This window comes from Scyliorhinus canicula, chromosome 18 (genome assembly GCF_902713615.1).
Source record: "Scyliorhinus canicula chromosome 18, sScyCan1.1, whole genome shotgun sequence".
NCBI lineage: Eukaryota > Metazoa > Chordata > Chondrichthyes > Carcharhiniformes > Scyliorhinidae > Scyliorhinus > Scyliorhinus canicula.
Window position 1 is genome coordinate 42,329,796 of NC_052163.1, and position 17,932 is coordinate 42,347,727.

Here is a 17,932-nt window from a genome sequence, read left to right on the forward strand (position 1 = left end):
TGGCCTCACTAATGCCCTATACAATTGCAGTAAAACATTCATATTCCTATACTCAAATCCTCTCGCTTTGAAGGCCAACATACCATTTGCCTTCTTTACTGCCTGCTGTACCTGCACGCTTACCTTCAGCCACTGATGCACAAGGACACCAAGGTCTCACTGAGGATCCACCTCTTTCAATTTACACCCATTCAAATAATAATCTGCCTTCCTATTTTTGCTACTGAAGCGGATAACCTCACATTTATCCACATTATACTCCATCTGCCGTGCATGTGCCCACTCACTCAGCCTGTCCAGATCCCGCTGAAGCATCTCTGCATCCTCCTCACAGCTCACCCTCCTACCCAACTTTGTATCATCTGCTAATCTAGAGATAATACATTTATTTCCCTCATCCAAATCATTAATATCTAATGTGAACAGTTGGGGTCCTAGCACAGATCCCTACAGTGCCCCACTAGTCACTACCTGTCAATCAGAAAAAGACCCATTTATTCCAACTTTTGCTGTAGTTAAATCTTCAAAGAATTCTGGTAGATTTGTCAAGCATGATTTTCCTTTTGTAAATCCATGCTGCCTTTGTCTGACTATGCCACTGCTTTCCAAATGCTGTACTATGAAATCCTTGATAATGGAGTCCAGCAACTTCCCTACAACTGTTATTAGGCTCACTGGTCTATACTTCCCTGTTTTCTCTCTACCTCCCTTTTTGAATAGCGGGGTTACATTCACGACCCTCCAAGAACCATTCCAGAGTCCAAAGAATTTTGGAAAATGACGATTAATGAATCTAATATTTCTAGGGCCACTTCCTAAAGTACTCTGGAATGAAGATTATCAGGCCCTGGAGATTTGTTTGCCTTCAATCCCATTAATTTCCCCAAAAACATTTATTAATCCTAACTTCCTTCAGCTCCTCACTAAAACTTGTGCTTCTGAGAACTTCCGGTACATTATTCATGCCTTCCTTTTGTGAAGACAAATACAAAGTACAAATTTAGTTCCTCAGCTATTTCTTTGTTCCCGTCATGAATTCCCCTGTTTCTGACTGTAAGGGGCCTACATTAGATTTTATTAATCTTTTTGTCTACACATACCTTTTAAAAAAAATAAATTTAGTGTACCCAATTATTTTTTTCCCAATTAACAGACAATTTAGCATGGAAAATCCACCTAACCGGCATATCTTTAGGTTGTGGGAGCAAAGCCTATGCAGACAAGGGGAGAACGTGCAAACTCCACCCGGACAGTGACCCAGGGCCGGAATCAAACCCAGGTCCTGAGCGGCGTAGGCAATAGTGCTAACTACTGCACCACTGTGCCACATACCTATAGAAACTTTTACAGTCAGTTATGCGCCCCGGTAGTTTACTTTCAAGTTGTATTTTCCTCTTCTTAATCAATCCTTTGGAGTGCCTTTGCTGAATTTTAAACTGTTTCTAATCCTCAATCTATTGCGTTTTCTTCCTAATGTGTATGTCTCTTCTTTGAATGTAATACAACCACTGATTTCCCTTGTAAGCCATGGTTTGTAAGCCACAGTTCCCATTCTACTCTTGCGCCAAATAGGAACAAACAACTTTTGGAGTTCATCTATTCGTTCCTTGAATGCCTGCCATTGCCTTGTTGTGAATTCCTGGACTGGAATTGCTGACAATATGGAGTAGAAGCTTTGTTGAAAAACGTCATTTGGAAAACCTGGTCTGGAGCTTGGAATGCAAATCACTGAGGGAAAACATTTTGATGAGAGAAGATTTTAAAGCGTGTTTTTGGGTGTGGAGTTTGGAAACTCTCATGTGACAATCATCTGAGACATTCTGGGGGGAAACCCACAGACACTAACTTGAGTTCAGAGCGGAGTGGAGAGTATTATTGCCCTCAGTCATCTTGTGTATTTAAAAGGGACTTTGTGTTAATGAGACCATTCTAGATTAAGATGTACTTGGTAATCCATGTTAATACTTGAGCCTGTATGAAATTGTTAACTAAAGGTGGAGTAAAGGAGTATTGTATCATAATTCAATTTTTTCATGTTTCATAAATGCTTTTTTTCTTGTTGCTAAAACTAATTTATCCTCCATGTTTTATAAAGCAAATAGAAGTTATGGGTTCCTATAACGTTCCAGGCGAGCGACCACACGGAAGCGATAACTGTTAGAATACTTAATATTTATTTTACCTGCTAGAATACAACTCATACTCCCACCCCCCCCCCCCCCCCAAAAGGTCTCCCACGCCCGACCCACACTTGGGCCGGGGTCTTTATGTCCCAGTGAACCTTTGCTTAAGGTAAAGGCGATCATATTCAGGTGAGGTCACTGGGACTTTGGTGTTGCAGATCCCGTGGCCCCCGGTCAGGTTATAACACCCCCAAGTCCGATACGTTGTCCATTTTGATGGCTGGAGGGAAAATCTCCATTGTGTACATTGTCCGGGCTGTTTCTCAAGTACCCACCGTGCTGGGCCCTGTGGGGTGTGATGGACCATGTCGAGTGCCTGGGTGAGTCCACCATGCGGAGGCCAGCGGCCCCCACCAGATCCGTCAGGACCTCCGTCGGCAAGGTCTCCACGTGCAATTCGGGATCTGATTAGTCGGCATCCCGCATCTCAAGGTTGAGGGGCTCACCTGCCTTGCCGGGCATCAACGGTGGCTGCACCGGAGGAAAGGCCACCTTTGGACATGGGGGCTTCGAGGACCTGTAGGGCACAGCTGCAGATGTGGTTCACGTGCCTATTCAATTCCTTTCCTTGCGCGCTCACTGAATACAAGACCCGATCGTCACAACACTATCCCTGGGATCCACAATGCCCCATCGGCAAAACTTCTGACATAGACTTTGTCGCCTGTAGAGAATTCTTGGGTCGACGTGTTTCGGAGTGTTCCTGCTGGCTGCGAACCTTCTCCCGACGATCGGCAGGACAAAGCTCAACCGCATGCGCAGCCAGAGGCCCATCAACAATTCTGCAGTTGCTACCCTGGTATTGGCGTGAGGCATGGTGCAATAATAGAAGAGGAAACATGCCAGATGGGTCTCTGGGGAACTGGAGGTCTGCTTCAGCATTCTTTGCTTAAATGTCTGCACCACCTGTTTGGCCAATTCGTTGGAGGATGGGTGGTAAGGTGCGATCCGTACATGGCAGATCCTGGTCATCTTCGTGAAAGCGGCAAATTTGACTCTCATTAAAGCTGTGCTGTCAGACACTAACACCTCGGGAAGCCCATGGGTGCTGAAAGTTTGTCGGAGCTCCTCAGCTGAAGCCCACAACGTCATCGTGGATATGTGATGGACCTCCAGGCATTTTGAATGACTGACTAGGATGACTAAGTACATAGCTCTTCAGAAAGATCCCGTGAAATCCATGTAAAGTCGGGACAATGGTTGGACTGGGCACTCCCATGGGTGGAGTGGCACTGTGTGTGTGTGGGGGGTGGGGGGCAGGTTTCTGGTGCTCCTGGCACTGCGTACATTGTTTTGCCAACGTTTCGATGTCAGTGTCTATCCTGGGCCACCATAACTCTAAACCAACATTTTCACCTTTGAGACCCCATTAGCTTGGAGGTCATGCAAGATTGCCTCCTTGCCCCTTCGGGCATGACCACCTGGGAGCCCCACAGCAGAATGTCATCCATGACAGTGAACTCAGTCACCTTTGGGGTGCATGCACGCAGATCATCCGGGAGGCCGTGTACAGTACTATGTGGTGGACCCTGGCCAACAGTGGGTCCATCTGTCTCCACGCCTTCACCTGGACGACCGTGATTGGCAAGGAGTCCATGCAGTGCAACGCTACAATCACCTCATCCGAGGTGGTGGGTTTTGGCGTGCTGGTGGGCAGCTGAAGTTGGCTGAGGGCATCTTATCTCCCGCCCGATGTCCCAACATATATTCGTAAGCTGCCAGGAGCAGCGCCCAGCATTAAATAAATCTAGAAGGGGCTTGTGGTCCGTACAAACCTTAAAGTTATACCCGTATATGTATTGGTGGAACAGCTGAACCATTAGACCTTTTTTTTCAATTTACGCGTAGTTGCGCTCCACTGTCCGCCAAAGCAAACACAATAATAGGTTGTTCCATGCCATCCTCCATCCGATGTGTCAGGACAGCCCTGATGCCATAAGGCGAAGCATTGCAGGAGAAAAGGCTTGGATGGGTCGAAATGAGTTAACAGACGCGGTTATGAGAGTCTCTTCTTCACCTTGTCAAACGGCATCTGTTGCAGCAGGTCCCAAAACCACCACTGCCCGCTTTTCAGCAACAGATGTGGGGCTAGACCGGTCGCCAAATTGGGGATAAACTTCCCATAATAATTTATCAGGCTCAGGAAAGAGCAGAGTTCTGTAGGGACCTTCAGGATGGGGGACTGCCGGATCGCACGTATCTGATCATCTATTGGATGTAAGCCATCTCGGTTCGCTCTATAACCCAAGTAGGTCACCTCTTTTGCGTGAAAGACACATTTCACAGCCAAACCTCAGCAGTCTCAAACTGACGTAGTACATCTTCCAGGTTCTACAAGTGGTCTTGGTCGGTGGTCTGGTGATCAACATGTCGTTGCTATAAACCGGAGCAGTCCCCAGAGAATGTTCTCCATCACCCACTGGAAAATGACACAGGTAGAGGAGACTCCAAAAGGCAACTACATATACTCGTAAAGACCCCCATGGTTATTGACAGTCATGTAATTCCGCGAGGCTGGGTCCAAGACTAACTGTAAATAAGCATGGCTCATGGCAAGTTTGGTGAAAGTACGCCTAGCATACAGATCTTCAATTCTGGGCAATGGGAAATGGTCCAAACAGGCTGCCTAATTAACCGTCATTTTATCATCCCCGCACAGATGTACGGAGCCATCAGGCCTCATGACCGACACTATCGTCACAGCCCAATCTTCAAACTGTACGGGTGGATAATCCCCAATTGTTTCAAGTGGTCCAACTCCGCTTCCACCTTAGACTTCAATGTGTAAGGGTACAGGGGGGGGGCGTCGCCAAAAATATCATGGCTGGGCCTCGGGGTCCACAAAAATCTTTGTGGTGGCTCCTCGGATGGTTCCCAATCTGTCTTGAAAAAAGCCCGGGAGTCGCGTTAGCTCCGCATCCAGGCCATTGAGATACAAATGGTACACCGTCTGCCAATCCAGTCGGAGGCACTTCAGCCAATCCCGCCCCAGCAAGTCGGGGCCCCAATTTTGCATTACCACTGATGCCGATTGGCGGACTATGCCCGGTACTCCACAGGGACTTCAGAGGTGCCCGTAGTTTCCAATGGCCCCCCCCCCGTATACGTGCAAAACTCATGTTCATGTCTTGCAATTGCAGGCTGCGGATGCCTGAGTGGACATGGCCGTATGTGCAGCGGCTGACCACTGAGACAAAGGCCCCTGTATCAGGCGCCATCTGAATGGGCAACCCAGTGATCCGGACTGTGACCTGAATAGGCTCTACTCGCAGTGCCAAGATACAGTAGAGACGCTGGTTGCCAACCGCCTGAAATGGGCCTGTTCCCTGGGATGGTCATCGGAGGTGTAGTGGCAGGTGGGTGGGATTTCCCACAGGTGTCTCTCTCGCTGGTTTCTCTTGGTCCTGGTGCATCCGTCCTGCCGGTCGGGCGTCCCTGGTGTGGGGGGGGCTTCGGCGCCACTCACTGTGAAAATACTGATGCTGGTCCGGGCTCGAGGCTCAGGATAGCCATACCCCAAAATGCCTGGACCCTGCGTTCATCGGGACAAGCCGAGATCGACCATCTTTTATAGATCTAGGTGTGTTTCCCACAGCAAGCATTCTTGGGTCGCTGCATTGCGGATGCCACAGACCAGCCAATCTCTGAGCGACTCGGATAAAGCTTGGCGGAATTCGCAGAACCCAGCGGGTTTCTGTAACGGGGCCAAAATGTCAGCCACTGACTCCCCCTGGTGCTCTGTGGCCATCTGAAAATGAAAACGGTGGAGTATAAGCAGCGGCTTCAGATCCAGGTGGTTGCTCGCCAACGCGACTAATTCTACAAAGGAATGGGTGTCGGGTGAAGCCAAGTAAGTTAAACTTTTGATGATGCTATATGTTTCCGCTCCACAGCCCGTAGGGATGGTCACCGTTTGCCTTTCGTTACCCACAACGGCATTAAGCCGGAAAAAAATAACGCATCCTTTAATATATTAAGTCCAGTCACCCGTCTCAGTGTCGAATGCCTCCAATTTCCCAATGAGCGCCATACCTGCAGCCAGGTAGGGAGCCTCTTGAGGCCTAGTTGAGGTGGGCCGGGTCCAGAGGAAATGGTGTCACCTGCAGCTCCACTTCACCCTTGTCGCCAGTGTAAGGTTCCAGACGAGCAACCACAATGACGCGATGACTGTTAAAAAACCTGTTATCTTACCTTTTAGAATGCAACTCCTACTTCCCGAAGAGTCTCCCGTGCCCGGCCCACACTTGGACCGGGGTATTAATACCCCAGTGAATCCTTGCTAAAGGGCTGAGTCTGCCCCCGTCATCTGGGAAGGTCATATTCAGGTGAGGCCACTGAGACTCTAATGTTACAGACCCCTTGGCCTCTGGTTGGGTTATAACAGTTCCATTCTGGGATCTTTCCATCCAGTTATAGTATCAACTAGGATCGTAACAATATCCTTCCAGAATTGTCAGGTGCCTTACCAAATTAGTCATTGTTCATATATGAGCTGAAAGTGTCAACAGCTTATGCTGCCATGGTGGGAGACCATTTCGGTTAAATACGACACAGCCCTGAGCCAGAATCTGCAGTGCATTTTCCACAGATGTCAACCAGCAGCAGGAAATATGAATGAATTACCACTCTCCAAACATCTTAGAACCACTCCCTGGTCTATGCCACGTTAGCTGAACTCACCTGAGGCAATAATAGGGGTATTTAATAGGCATATGGAGTGCACTAGAATGCTTGGGAGTAGGTTGATTTGATCTTAGTTTCAGACTAGTTGGACACAACATCGTGGGCCGAAGGGCCGGTACTGTGCTTTACAGTTCTATATTCTCTAGCTCCTGAGCTAGAGAGCGAAAGCATTAGAGAATGTCTTTGTGTCTAATTGCCACGCAGAACGATATTGTGGAATACCCTCCAAAACAGCACTCTGGGTTTATCTATACCACGCGAACAGTGACATTTCAAAAAAGTGTTTCAGTACTACCTTCTCCAGGGCAAGTAGGGATAGGAAATAAATACTGGTCAGACCATTGGTGTTTGCATCCAATAAATGAATAAAAAGAATGATCTTTCAAAAGAAGATTGAATAAATACTTGAAAAGGACAAATGTGTAAGGCTACGGGGGAAGGTCGAGGGAGTAGTACTGATTGGATAGTCCTTACGGAAAGCCAGCACAGGAATGATGGCTGAAAGGCATCCTTCTGTGCTGCATGATTTAATGACAATTTACCCAGCCATCACAGGACAGCAATGAAGGACATCACTTCTGGTTCATTCTTTTATGTGACTGCATCAGCTTGAATTATGAGGTAGGAAACTGCCTCAAGGCCACAGCAGAAGTGCATTCGCCTGTCAAACAACTGAAATGAACTTAAGAGTAAAGTTTACTGTAAAGTCCATAAAGTACATTTCAGGACATTCCAAGACTCTTGAGGACACAACATTCCATTAGGACACAGGAACGTCACATGCTCTCAAAGCAATGCCCAGTGCCCCAATACGCTGATAACATGAGGAAGATTTCATTATTCAGGCATGGGTTACAATGATCAAACGGTTTTTCTTCGACACTTTAAGCACGAGTTAAAGGATATCATTTGTTGGGGAATGGAACATGTTCCATTTTAGGCATTAGATATCCCCAACAAACACTCCTAGAACAAGTATAGCAAAGGGTTAGATACGGAGTAAATCTCCCTCTACACTGTCCCCATAAAATACTCCCAGAGCAGGTACAACACGGGGTCTGATACAGAGTAAAGCTGCCTCCACACTGTCCCCATGAAATATTCCCAGGGCAGGTACAGTAGTGTTCAATACAGAGTAAAGCTCCCTCTACACTGTCCCTATCAAACACTCCCAGGGCAGGTAGAGCACGGGGTTAGATAGCAACAGTCATCCAGAATCGAAACGTTAGCTCGCTTCTCTCTCCACAGATGCTGTCAGACCTGTTGGGATTGTCCAGTAGTTTCTGTGTTTGATTCAGATTCCATTATCCGCAGTAATTGAGTGTAACTGCAGTACCTTATGAGAGCAGGTGTCATTCAACCAACGGGCCGGCTGTCCAGAAAACATGATGGATGGACCAATGATTGGTTCCTCTATCACGTCAGGATACTGCTCCAACAGGTCATTGCTAAAGGCCAAAGAAAAATGAACAATTACAGTTACACAAGATTAACACATCATATCATCACTGACTGGTCATCACCCTCAATCACCCAATGATCCCTCACCTCAATCACACACTGATCCCTCACCTCAATCACCCACTGATCCCTCACCTCAATCACCCACTGATTCCTCACCTCAATCTCCCACTGATCCCTTACCTCAATCACCCACTGATCCCTCACCTCAATCACCCACTGATCCCTTACCTCAATCACCCACTGATCCCTCACCTCAATCACCCACTGATCCCTCACCTCAATCACCCACTGATCCCTCACTTCAATCACTCACTGATCCCTCACCTCAATCACCCACTGATCCCTCACCTCAATCACTCACTGATCCCTCACCTCAATCACCCACTGATCCCTCACCTCAATCACTCACTGATCCCTCACCTCAATCACTCACTGACCCCTCACCTCAATCACCCACTGATCCCTTACCTCAATCATCCACTGATCCCTTACCTCAATCATCCACTGATCCCTCACCTCAATCACCCACTGATCCCTTACCTCAATCATCCACTGATCCCTCACCTCAATCACCCATTGATCCCTTACCTCAATCATCCACTGATCCCTCACCTCAATCACCCACTGATCCCTTACCTCAATCATTCACTGATCCCTCACCTCAATCACCCATTGATCCCTTACCTCAATCATCCACTGATCCCTTACCTCAATCACCCACTGATCTCTTACCTCAATCATCCACTGATCCCTTACCTCAATCACCCACCAATCCCTCACCACAATCATATATCGGTCCTTCATATCAATCACACGTTGATCCCTCACTTCAATTACCCAGCCGCTCACCTCAATTAGCATTTGATCCTTCCCCTAAATCACCAATTGATTCCTCACCTCAATCATCCACCAATCCCTCACTTGAATCACCCACCGACCCCTCACCTGAAACATCCACCCATTCCTCACCTTACTTACCTACCGATCCCTCGCGCCAATCACCTGTCGATCCCTCACATCAACCACCCGCCGATCCCTTACCTGTCACCCGCCAATCTCTCGCTTCAACCACCAACTGATCCTTCCCCTCAATCACCTGATCCTTCACCTCAATCACCCACCATCCCTCACCTCAGTCACCTTACTTTAATCACCTACCAATCGCTATCTCAATCACCCTATCATTCCCCTCAATAACCCAATAATCAACACACGGACACCAGAAATAGGAGCAGGAGTAGGCCACTCAAGCATTAGAGTATTTTCTGTCATTCAGGATCATGGCTAATCTGACTCTGGCTACTGCTTTCTTGCCTGTGCCCAATAACCCTCAACTCCCTTGTAGTATAAAAATCTCAGCCCCAACAGATTCAATGGCACAGCTTCCACTGCACTTTGAGAAAGAGTTTAATGACTCTCTGAGGGAAGAAATTCTTCCACATCTCTCTTTTAAATGGGAGACCCCATATTTTCAAAACTGTGCTCCCTAGTTCTAGATTTCCCCATGAAGGGAAACATCCTCTCAGTTGCTATCCTGTCAAGCCCCCTGAGAACCTAACATGTTTCAACAAGAACACTTCTCATTCTCCTAGACTCCAATGTGTACAGGCCCAACAAGCTCAACCTTTGCTCATAAGGCAACACCTTCATCCCAAGAATCAGCCTCTTGAACGTTTCTGCCCTCAATTGGCCAATTAACTGCCACTTAAGGGACTTTCAACTGCCTTCATCGCAATTCTGTGGGCTCGAGGGGAAGATGGGAGCAAGGAAGTGGGGGATGCCTTCTTTCAAGGCAGAGCTTTCCCATTGGAGAAAACCTACAACCATCCCCTCACTGAAGCCACACCCCTCCAACCCCAACCACAGGATTGTACTCCTTCTACCACTTCTCCCTGGCCTCTCTAACATGAGTCCTGCTCCCCCTGCCTCACTGGGGTCTCCCAGCCATGCCCGTCGAAAATCCCTGGACATCCCTCAAGTTGGGGAAACATCTTCTTTCTTTAAGACTGCTTGTAGTCACAGCAGTGTTCAATACACTCTTCTAGTGCTGCTGGGACGACAGAGCTTCCAGCCAATTAGATTGGCCGGCATCTCTCTGGGGTGGAACTTTGGAAATCCCACAATGAACCTACCACAGCCATACCCCATACCCAGCCTAATACCATTGTGATGCAGACAGATTTCTGGGTGATGACGTGCAAACCAGCCTTTAGGTCTAGCGCATGGGTAATCCAACTGAGGATGATCCATTTATTTCAATATCATTCACACCATCGTTTGTGGATCAATTCCAACTTCACTCACTGATAGACCACACTGTCACATGCATATTAACCACACCATAACTCGCGGATCGATCACACTGTCACTGGCTGATAGATCACAGCTTCTCTCGCTGATAGACCACACCGTCACATGCAGATTAACCACACCATAACTCGCGGATCAATCACACTGTCACTGACTTATAGATCACAACTTCTCTCGCTGATCGATCATACTATCACTCGCTGATTGATAACCCCTTCACTCGATACTCACACCGTCACTCGCTGATCAATCACACCGTCACTCACAGATCAATCACACCGTCACTCACTGATCAATCACACCGTCACTCACTGATCAATCACACTATCGCTCACTGATCGATCACACCTTCACTCACTGATCGATCACACCTTCGCTCACTGATCAATCACACCGTCACTCACTGACTGATCACACCTTCACTCACTGATCAATCACACCGTCACTCACTGATCAATCACACCGTCACTCACTAATCAATCACACCGTCACTCGCTGATCAATCACACCGTCACTCACTGATCAATCACACCGTCACTCGCTGATCAATCACACCGTCACTCACTGATCAATCACACTGTCACTCACTGATCAATCACACCGTCACTCACGGATCAATCACACCGTCACTCACTGATCAATCACACTGTCACTCACTGATCAATCACACTGCCACTCACTGATCAATCACACTTTCACTCACTGATCAATCACACCGTCACTCACTGTTCAATCACACCGTCACTCACTGATCAATCACACAGCCACTCACTGATCAATCACACCTTCAGTCACTGATCAATCACACCGTCACTTGCTGATCGATCACACCGTCACTCACTGATCGCTCACACCTTTGGTCGCTGATTAATCACACCGTCACTCACTGATCAATCAACCGTCACTCGCTGATCAATCACACCACCACTCGCTGATCAAACACACCACCACTCTCTGATCAATCACACCGTCACTCACTGATCAATCACACTGTCACTCTCTGATCAATCACACCACCACGCGCTGATCAAACACACCACCACTCTCTGATCAATCACACCGTCACTCGCTGATCAATCACACTGTCACTCGCTGATCAATCACACCACCATTCGCTGATCAATCACACTGTCACTCACTGATCAATCACACCACCACTCGCTGATCAATCACACCACCACTCTCTGATCAATCACACCGTCACTCGCTGATCAATCACACCACCGCTCTCTGACCAATCACACCGTCACTCGCTGATCAATCACACCACCACTCTCTGATCAATCACACCATCACTCGCTGATCAATCACACTGTCACTCGCTGATCATTCACACCACCACTCGCTGATCAATCACACCACCACTCTCTGACCAATCACACCGTCACTCGCTGATCAATCACACCACCACTCTCTGATCAATCACACCGTCACTCGCTGATCAATCACACTGTCGCTCGCTGATCAATCACACCACCACTCTCTGATCAATCACACCGTCACTCGCTGATCAATCCACCGCTGCTCTGATCAATCACACCGAGACTCTCTGATCAATCACACCATCACTCACTGATCAATCACACCGTCACTCGCTGATCAATCACACCGTCACTCTCTGATCAATCGCACAGTCGCTTGCTGATCAATCACACCATCACTCTCTGATCAATCACACCGTCACTCACTATCTCAGACCATGCCCCGCACTGGGTAGACCTGCAGATCGGGGGGGCGAGCTACCAACGCCCGCAATGGAGGCTAGACGTGGGACTGCTGTCGGAGGAGGGGATCTGTGAGAGGCTTCGGAGGTGTATGCAAAATTACCTGCAGGTGAATGTAACGGGGGAGGTCTCAGCGGCGACCCTGTGGGAGGCGCTAAAGGCAGTAGTGCGGGGGGAGCTGATTTCAATCGAGGCCCACAGAGCTAAGGCAGATAGGGCAGAGATGGATAGATTGGTCAGGGAAATGGGTCGGATAGATGAAGAACACGCGGAGTTCCCGAGGGAGGTTTTACTCAGGGAGAGGCAGAGACTACAGGCGGAACTGGGGGCACTGTCTACGAGTAGGGCCGTGGAACAGCTTAGGAAGGCGAGGGGCGTGATGTCCGAGCATGGGGAAAAGGCTAGCAGACTGTTAGCGCAGCAACTCAGGAGGAGGGAGGCGGCCAGGGAAATAGGTAGAGTGATGGATGGGGAGGGGCGTAAAGTGGAGGACCCGGCAGGATTGAAGAAGGTATTCCGGGACTTCTATCGCAAGCTGTATACTTCGGAGCCGCCGGAAGAACCGGAGGAGATGAAAAGGTTTCTGGACGGGTTAACATTCCCAACGGTAAGGGGGGGGGGGGGCAGCGGGTGGATGAGCTGGGGGGCCCGATTAGAGTGGAGGAGGTATTGAGGGGCCTAAAGGCCATGCAGTCGGGGAAAGCCCCGGGGCCGGATGGATACCCAGTAGAGTTCTATAGGAAGTTTTCTGAGCTGGTGGGCCCTGTCTTGGCGAGGGTTTTCAATGAGGCAAGGGACAGAGGGACCCTGCCGCCGACAATGTCGCAAGCCACTATATCACTGATATTGAAGCGGGGTAAAGACCCGGAGGCGTGCGGGTCCTACAGGCCAATCTCCCTGATTAATGTTGACGCCAAGCTCCTGGCAAAGGTACTAGCGGTTAGAATGGAGGACTGTGTACCGGAGGTGATTGGGGAGGACCAAACTGGGTTCGTGAAAGGTAGGCAGCTGGCGGCCAACCTGAGAAGATTACTTAATGTGTTAATGATGCCCCCGGCGGGCAGGGAGGTGGAGGTAGTGGTGGCGATGGACGCCGAGAAGGCCTTTGACCGGGTGGAGTGGGACTATCTATGGGAGGTGCTCGGACGGTTTGGGTTCGGGGAGCGACTGGTGGATTGGATCAAATTATTATATCAGGCACCGAGGGCCAGCGTCAGGATTAACAGAGAAGTGTCGGAGTACTTTAGGCTGTACCGAGGGACCAGACAGGGCTGCCCGCTCTCCCCGCTGCTGTTTGCGCTGGCCATTGAGCCGCTGGCGATTGCGCTGAGAGCCGCAGAGGGATGGAAGGGGATGGTGAGGGGCGGGGTAGAACATAGGGTCTCTCTTTACGCAGACGACCTGCTCCTATATGTGTCGGACCCAGTGGCCGGGATGGGAAGTATACTGGGAACGTTGAGGAAGTTCGGCCAGTTTTCAGGATACAAATTAAATACGGCCAAGAGTGAAATGTTTGTGGTACAGGCAAGGGGCCAGGAGAACAGATTGAGAGGGCTACCGTTTAGGCTGGTTGAGGAAAATTTCCCATATTTGGGAATCCAGGTGGCACGAAACTGGGGCAGGCTGCACAAGTTAAATTTGGCCAGGGTGGTGGAGCAAATGAAGGGAGAGTTTCGGAGATGGGATGCACTCCCGCTGTCGCTGGCAGGGAGGGTGCAGCCTGTAAAGATGACAATCCTCCCTAGATTTCTGTTTGTTTTTCAGTGCCTCCCGATCTTTGTCCCACAGTCCTTCTTCAAAAGAGTTAACAGGATGATCATGAGCTTTGTCTGGGCGGGAAAATCCCCGCGGGTGAAGAAGGCGATGCTGGAGAGGAACCGCAGCGAGGGAGGGCTGGCTTTGCCGAGTCTGATTAATTATTACTGGGCAGCCATCATCGCTATGATAAGGAAGTGGATGGTGGGTACGGGGTCTATCTGGGAGCGGGTGGAGGCGGCTTCGTGCAGGGGCTCCAGCTTGGCAGCCCTGGTCATGGCTCCTCTACCGCTGCCGCCGGCCAAGTACACCACCAGCCCGGTAGTGGTGGCGACCCTGCGGATATGGGGCCAGTGGAGGAGGCATGTAGGGGAGACGGGGGCGTCGGTTTGGGCGCCAATCTGCGACAACCATCGGTTTGCCCCCGGGAGTATGGATGGGGGATTTTGAGTATGGCGGCGGGCGGGGGTGGGAAGGGTGGGCGATATGTTCCTGGAAGGGAGCTTTGCGAGTTTGAGGAGCTTGGAGGAGAAATTTGGGCTGGTAAGGGGAAATGATTTTAGGTACCTACAGTTGCGGGACTTTGTTCGTAGACAGGTCCCATCTTTCCCACGCCTCCCGCCAATGGGGATCCAAGACAGAATAGTCTCTAGGGGGGAAGAAGGGGAGGGTAGAGTCTCTGATATTTATAAGGTGCTCATGAGGGAGGAAGGGTCCCAGACGGAGGAACTGAAACTTAAATGGGAGGAGGAGCTAGACGGGGAAATGGAGTACGGGCTGTGGGCAGAGGCCCTAAGTAGGGTAAATTCGACCGTGACATGTGCCAGGCTCGGGCTGATTCAATTTAAGGTCGTTCACCGGGCCCACATGACGGTGGCTCGGATGAGCAAATTCTTTGAGATAGAGAACAAATGCGCTAGGTGCGCAGGAGGACCAGCGAACCACGTTCACATGTTTTGGGCATGCCCTAAGCTTAGGGGGTACTGGGAGGGATTTGCGGGCGTCATATCCCGAGTGCTAAAAACAAGGGTGGCGATGGGTCCGGGGTGGCAATTTTTGGGGTTTCGGAAGACCCGGGAGTCCAGGGGGAGAAAGAGGCCGATGTTTTGGCCTTTGCTTGCCTGATAGCCCGGCGACGAATACTATTGGCGTGAAGGGACTCAAAGCCCCCGAAGACTGAGTTGTGGCTTGCGGACATGTCGAGTTTCCTGGGTATGGAAAAAATTAAGTTCGCCTTGAGGGGATCTGTACAGGGGTTCGCCCGGAGGTGGCAACCATTTATTGACTTCTTTGCGGGAGAGTGAGCGTCAGCAGGGGGTCGGGGTAGAGTAGAGTAGGAGGGATAAAATGGCGGGTAGTACCGGTGGGCGAGGAGCGGGCTTGTGCAGTATGTTACGATTGAAGTATTGAAAGTACGTGGATGTTTGCACATTTTTGCCTTTTTGCTTTCTTTCTGTTGATGTCTGTAACTGTTTACAAAGCCAAAAACTACCTCAATAAAATTGTTTATTAAAAAAAATCACACCGTCACTCTCTGATCAATCACACCGTCACTCTCTAATCAATCGCACAGTCGCTTGCTGATCAATCACACCGTCACTCACTGATCGATCACACCTTCACTCGCTGGTCAATCACACCATCACTCTCTGATCAATCACACCATCACTCTCTGATCAATCACACTGTCACTCGCTGATCAATCGCACCGTCGCCCTCTGATGAATCAGATCATCACTCGCTGATCAATTATTTTACCTGCCGATCAATCTGATCACTATCTGAAGAAAAGGGACTGAGGAAAGAAAATTAAGTGTGAGAAAATAACAAATTAAGCTAGGCAAATGAAGAATATTTATAATGGAGATAATTATTGGTGAGATGGAGTAAGAAAGGAAGCGAGAATTAAAAGAGATGGAGGAGGATACAAAGGGGAGTAGAAAAAATGTGCACAGCTGGCTTAGTTTAGAGAAGGGTGATTCATAAGAGATAGACAAATTATTAAAATATCAAAACTGCTGAGATTCAGATACAGGTAGTAGGAATGTATCAGAAAGAAAGTGAGAATAGTTAGAGGGATAAAGAGATTTTAAAATATGATCATTTCCATTTTCTGTATGAATAATGCCGAAAATTACTAAGTAGAAAATGATAACAGAAACTCAGCTGTTTATTCAAAGGATATAATCAGACTGCAAATCATTCCACTGAAAACAGCAATCCAACAGATTGTGTTAAAGCTCCCTGATGCACAGTGATGCTTACATGTTCTCTTTACCCTCTGTTGGACAGTCCTTCTGCTCCAGAGGGAAACGTTCCACTGACATCGAGCTGAAGGGGCGCCCAGTTCCAATCACTTCGAGCTGATCAATGTCCTGTGTGTACAAGGTACCTGGTTAATCAGAGGTACCAATGTCCTGGCAGTTAGTTGCTGAGAACTGGCTGCCTTTTGCTGACAACCTGCTATTGGCAACAGGAACGCTACATATAGAGTCTCCTAACCCTGATGTTTCTAGGTTCTGAGTCCTACCATGATGCCAATGCAAATCAGGTGCAGAAGTGACTGGCTGCACTCTTACTGATGCAAGAAAGAGCAGTACTCAGACAGTCCACTGCTCTCCTTTTCGAAAATTCTAAATCATCAAAGCCCCTGAAATCAACAGTAATGCACAGAGCATAAAATGATAGATATTGAATTATACTCTGGACACAGCCGATCAATGCAGCAGGTTTAAGTTCAGGGTCGCAATAAGGTTAGGGCGCAGGACAAGGTTGGGAGCATTCCACAGACAGGGGTAGTTCTGAACGACAGGCATGATGGGAGGTTGAGTTACTGCTGGAAGTTGTGAAAGCACTAGAAGTGCAAATAAATCAAAAACTTGGATAATGTAGTCTTGGAGCAGCATTTTCCCATCCCGCCTGTGGCAGGCAGGAGCAGAGAATGTAGTTGGAGCCAAAAAGTCTGAACCTGCTGGTGTAAAATCATGTTGTAATTCTCCCAATGGCAGGTTGGTTGTTCCGTTGATGGCACAAACATCATTTGCATCTCATGGATGCTCATTGAAACAGCTGTCCACCAGCATCCTGTCAGGCCTTCGAAACCTACATCATGCCAGGAGGAAATTAAATCGGTCTAAAATCCAATTGATAAAGGCTGGTGCGTACGTACGAGGCAGTCCTCAGTTCGCAACGGATTTAGAAGGGAGTGCACCAAAGCCTTTCTGCCAAAGTGCTGCACTGCTCCTGATGCGCTGCAAACCATTCTGCTGGGGCAGACTGATTCCTTCATCTTCATGTCAAGCTGATCTTCATGGGCAGTACTGTGCTGCTGGACCTATGGACCATCCTGTATCAGATCAGTACTGTGCTTGGGTTTGGGGAGTACAGGGGTCTCCTGTCCTCTGGTGCCTCACACCAGTGTCTACCGGAACGGAACTGTGCTGTGGAGTCATGAGACCACCGCAACACAGGTCCGAGTTCCGACGGGTGGGGTGCAAGACGAGGCTGGGGGTGGGTGGCAGGGATGGTGTGGCCTAACAAAGACAAGGAGGGGCGGCTATGTGGAAGGAGCACTGTGCAAATGGCAGGCTGGGGGGAGGGGTGGGGGAGAACGAGAACTCACAATGACACACAGAGGGTCAGGGAGGTAGATGTAGAAGACAGAGAGTGCAAGGCAGAGGGAAGGCTGAGGGGAGAGAAGCTGGACCCCGATAAGGCTCCATGAAATGCAGACAAACAAGGAGGTCTAAAGGATTGCACACGTTATTGGAAGGAGATACATTCAGATGCAGATTATGGGGGGTAGGCCTGTTC

The 17,932-nt window shown here is 49.0% G+C and overlaps 1 protein-coding gene and 1 long non-coding RNA gene across 10 annotated transcripts in view; one reads left to right on the forward strand and one right to left on the reverse strand.

Moving 5' to 3' along the window:
• LOC119953475 overlaps window positions 1–2,021 on the forward strand; it is an 80,592-nt gene extending 78,571 nt beyond the window's left edge. The window contains exon 4 of the long non-coding RNA XR_005458031.1: window positions 1,573–2,021. This is a non-coding gene — a long non-coding RNA (uncharacterized LOC119953475). The remainder of the gene's footprint in view (window positions 1–1,572) is intronic.
• LOC119953474 (mycbp associated protein) overlaps window positions 1–17,932 on the reverse strand; it is a 229,365-nt gene that overhangs the window by 95,951 nt on the left and 115,482 nt on the right. For all 9 annotated transcript variants that reach the window (XM_038777797.1, XM_038777791.1, XM_038777794.1 and 6 more), the window contains exons 9-10: window positions 16,385–16,494; window positions 8,203–8,314 (exon numbers count right to left, since the gene is read on the reverse strand). In XM_038777797.1, the coding sequence (XP_038633725.1) occupies window positions 8,203–8,314; window positions 16,385–16,494 (222 nt within the window). The remainder of the gene's footprint in view (window positions 1–8,202; window positions 8,315–16,384; window positions 16,495–17,932) is intronic.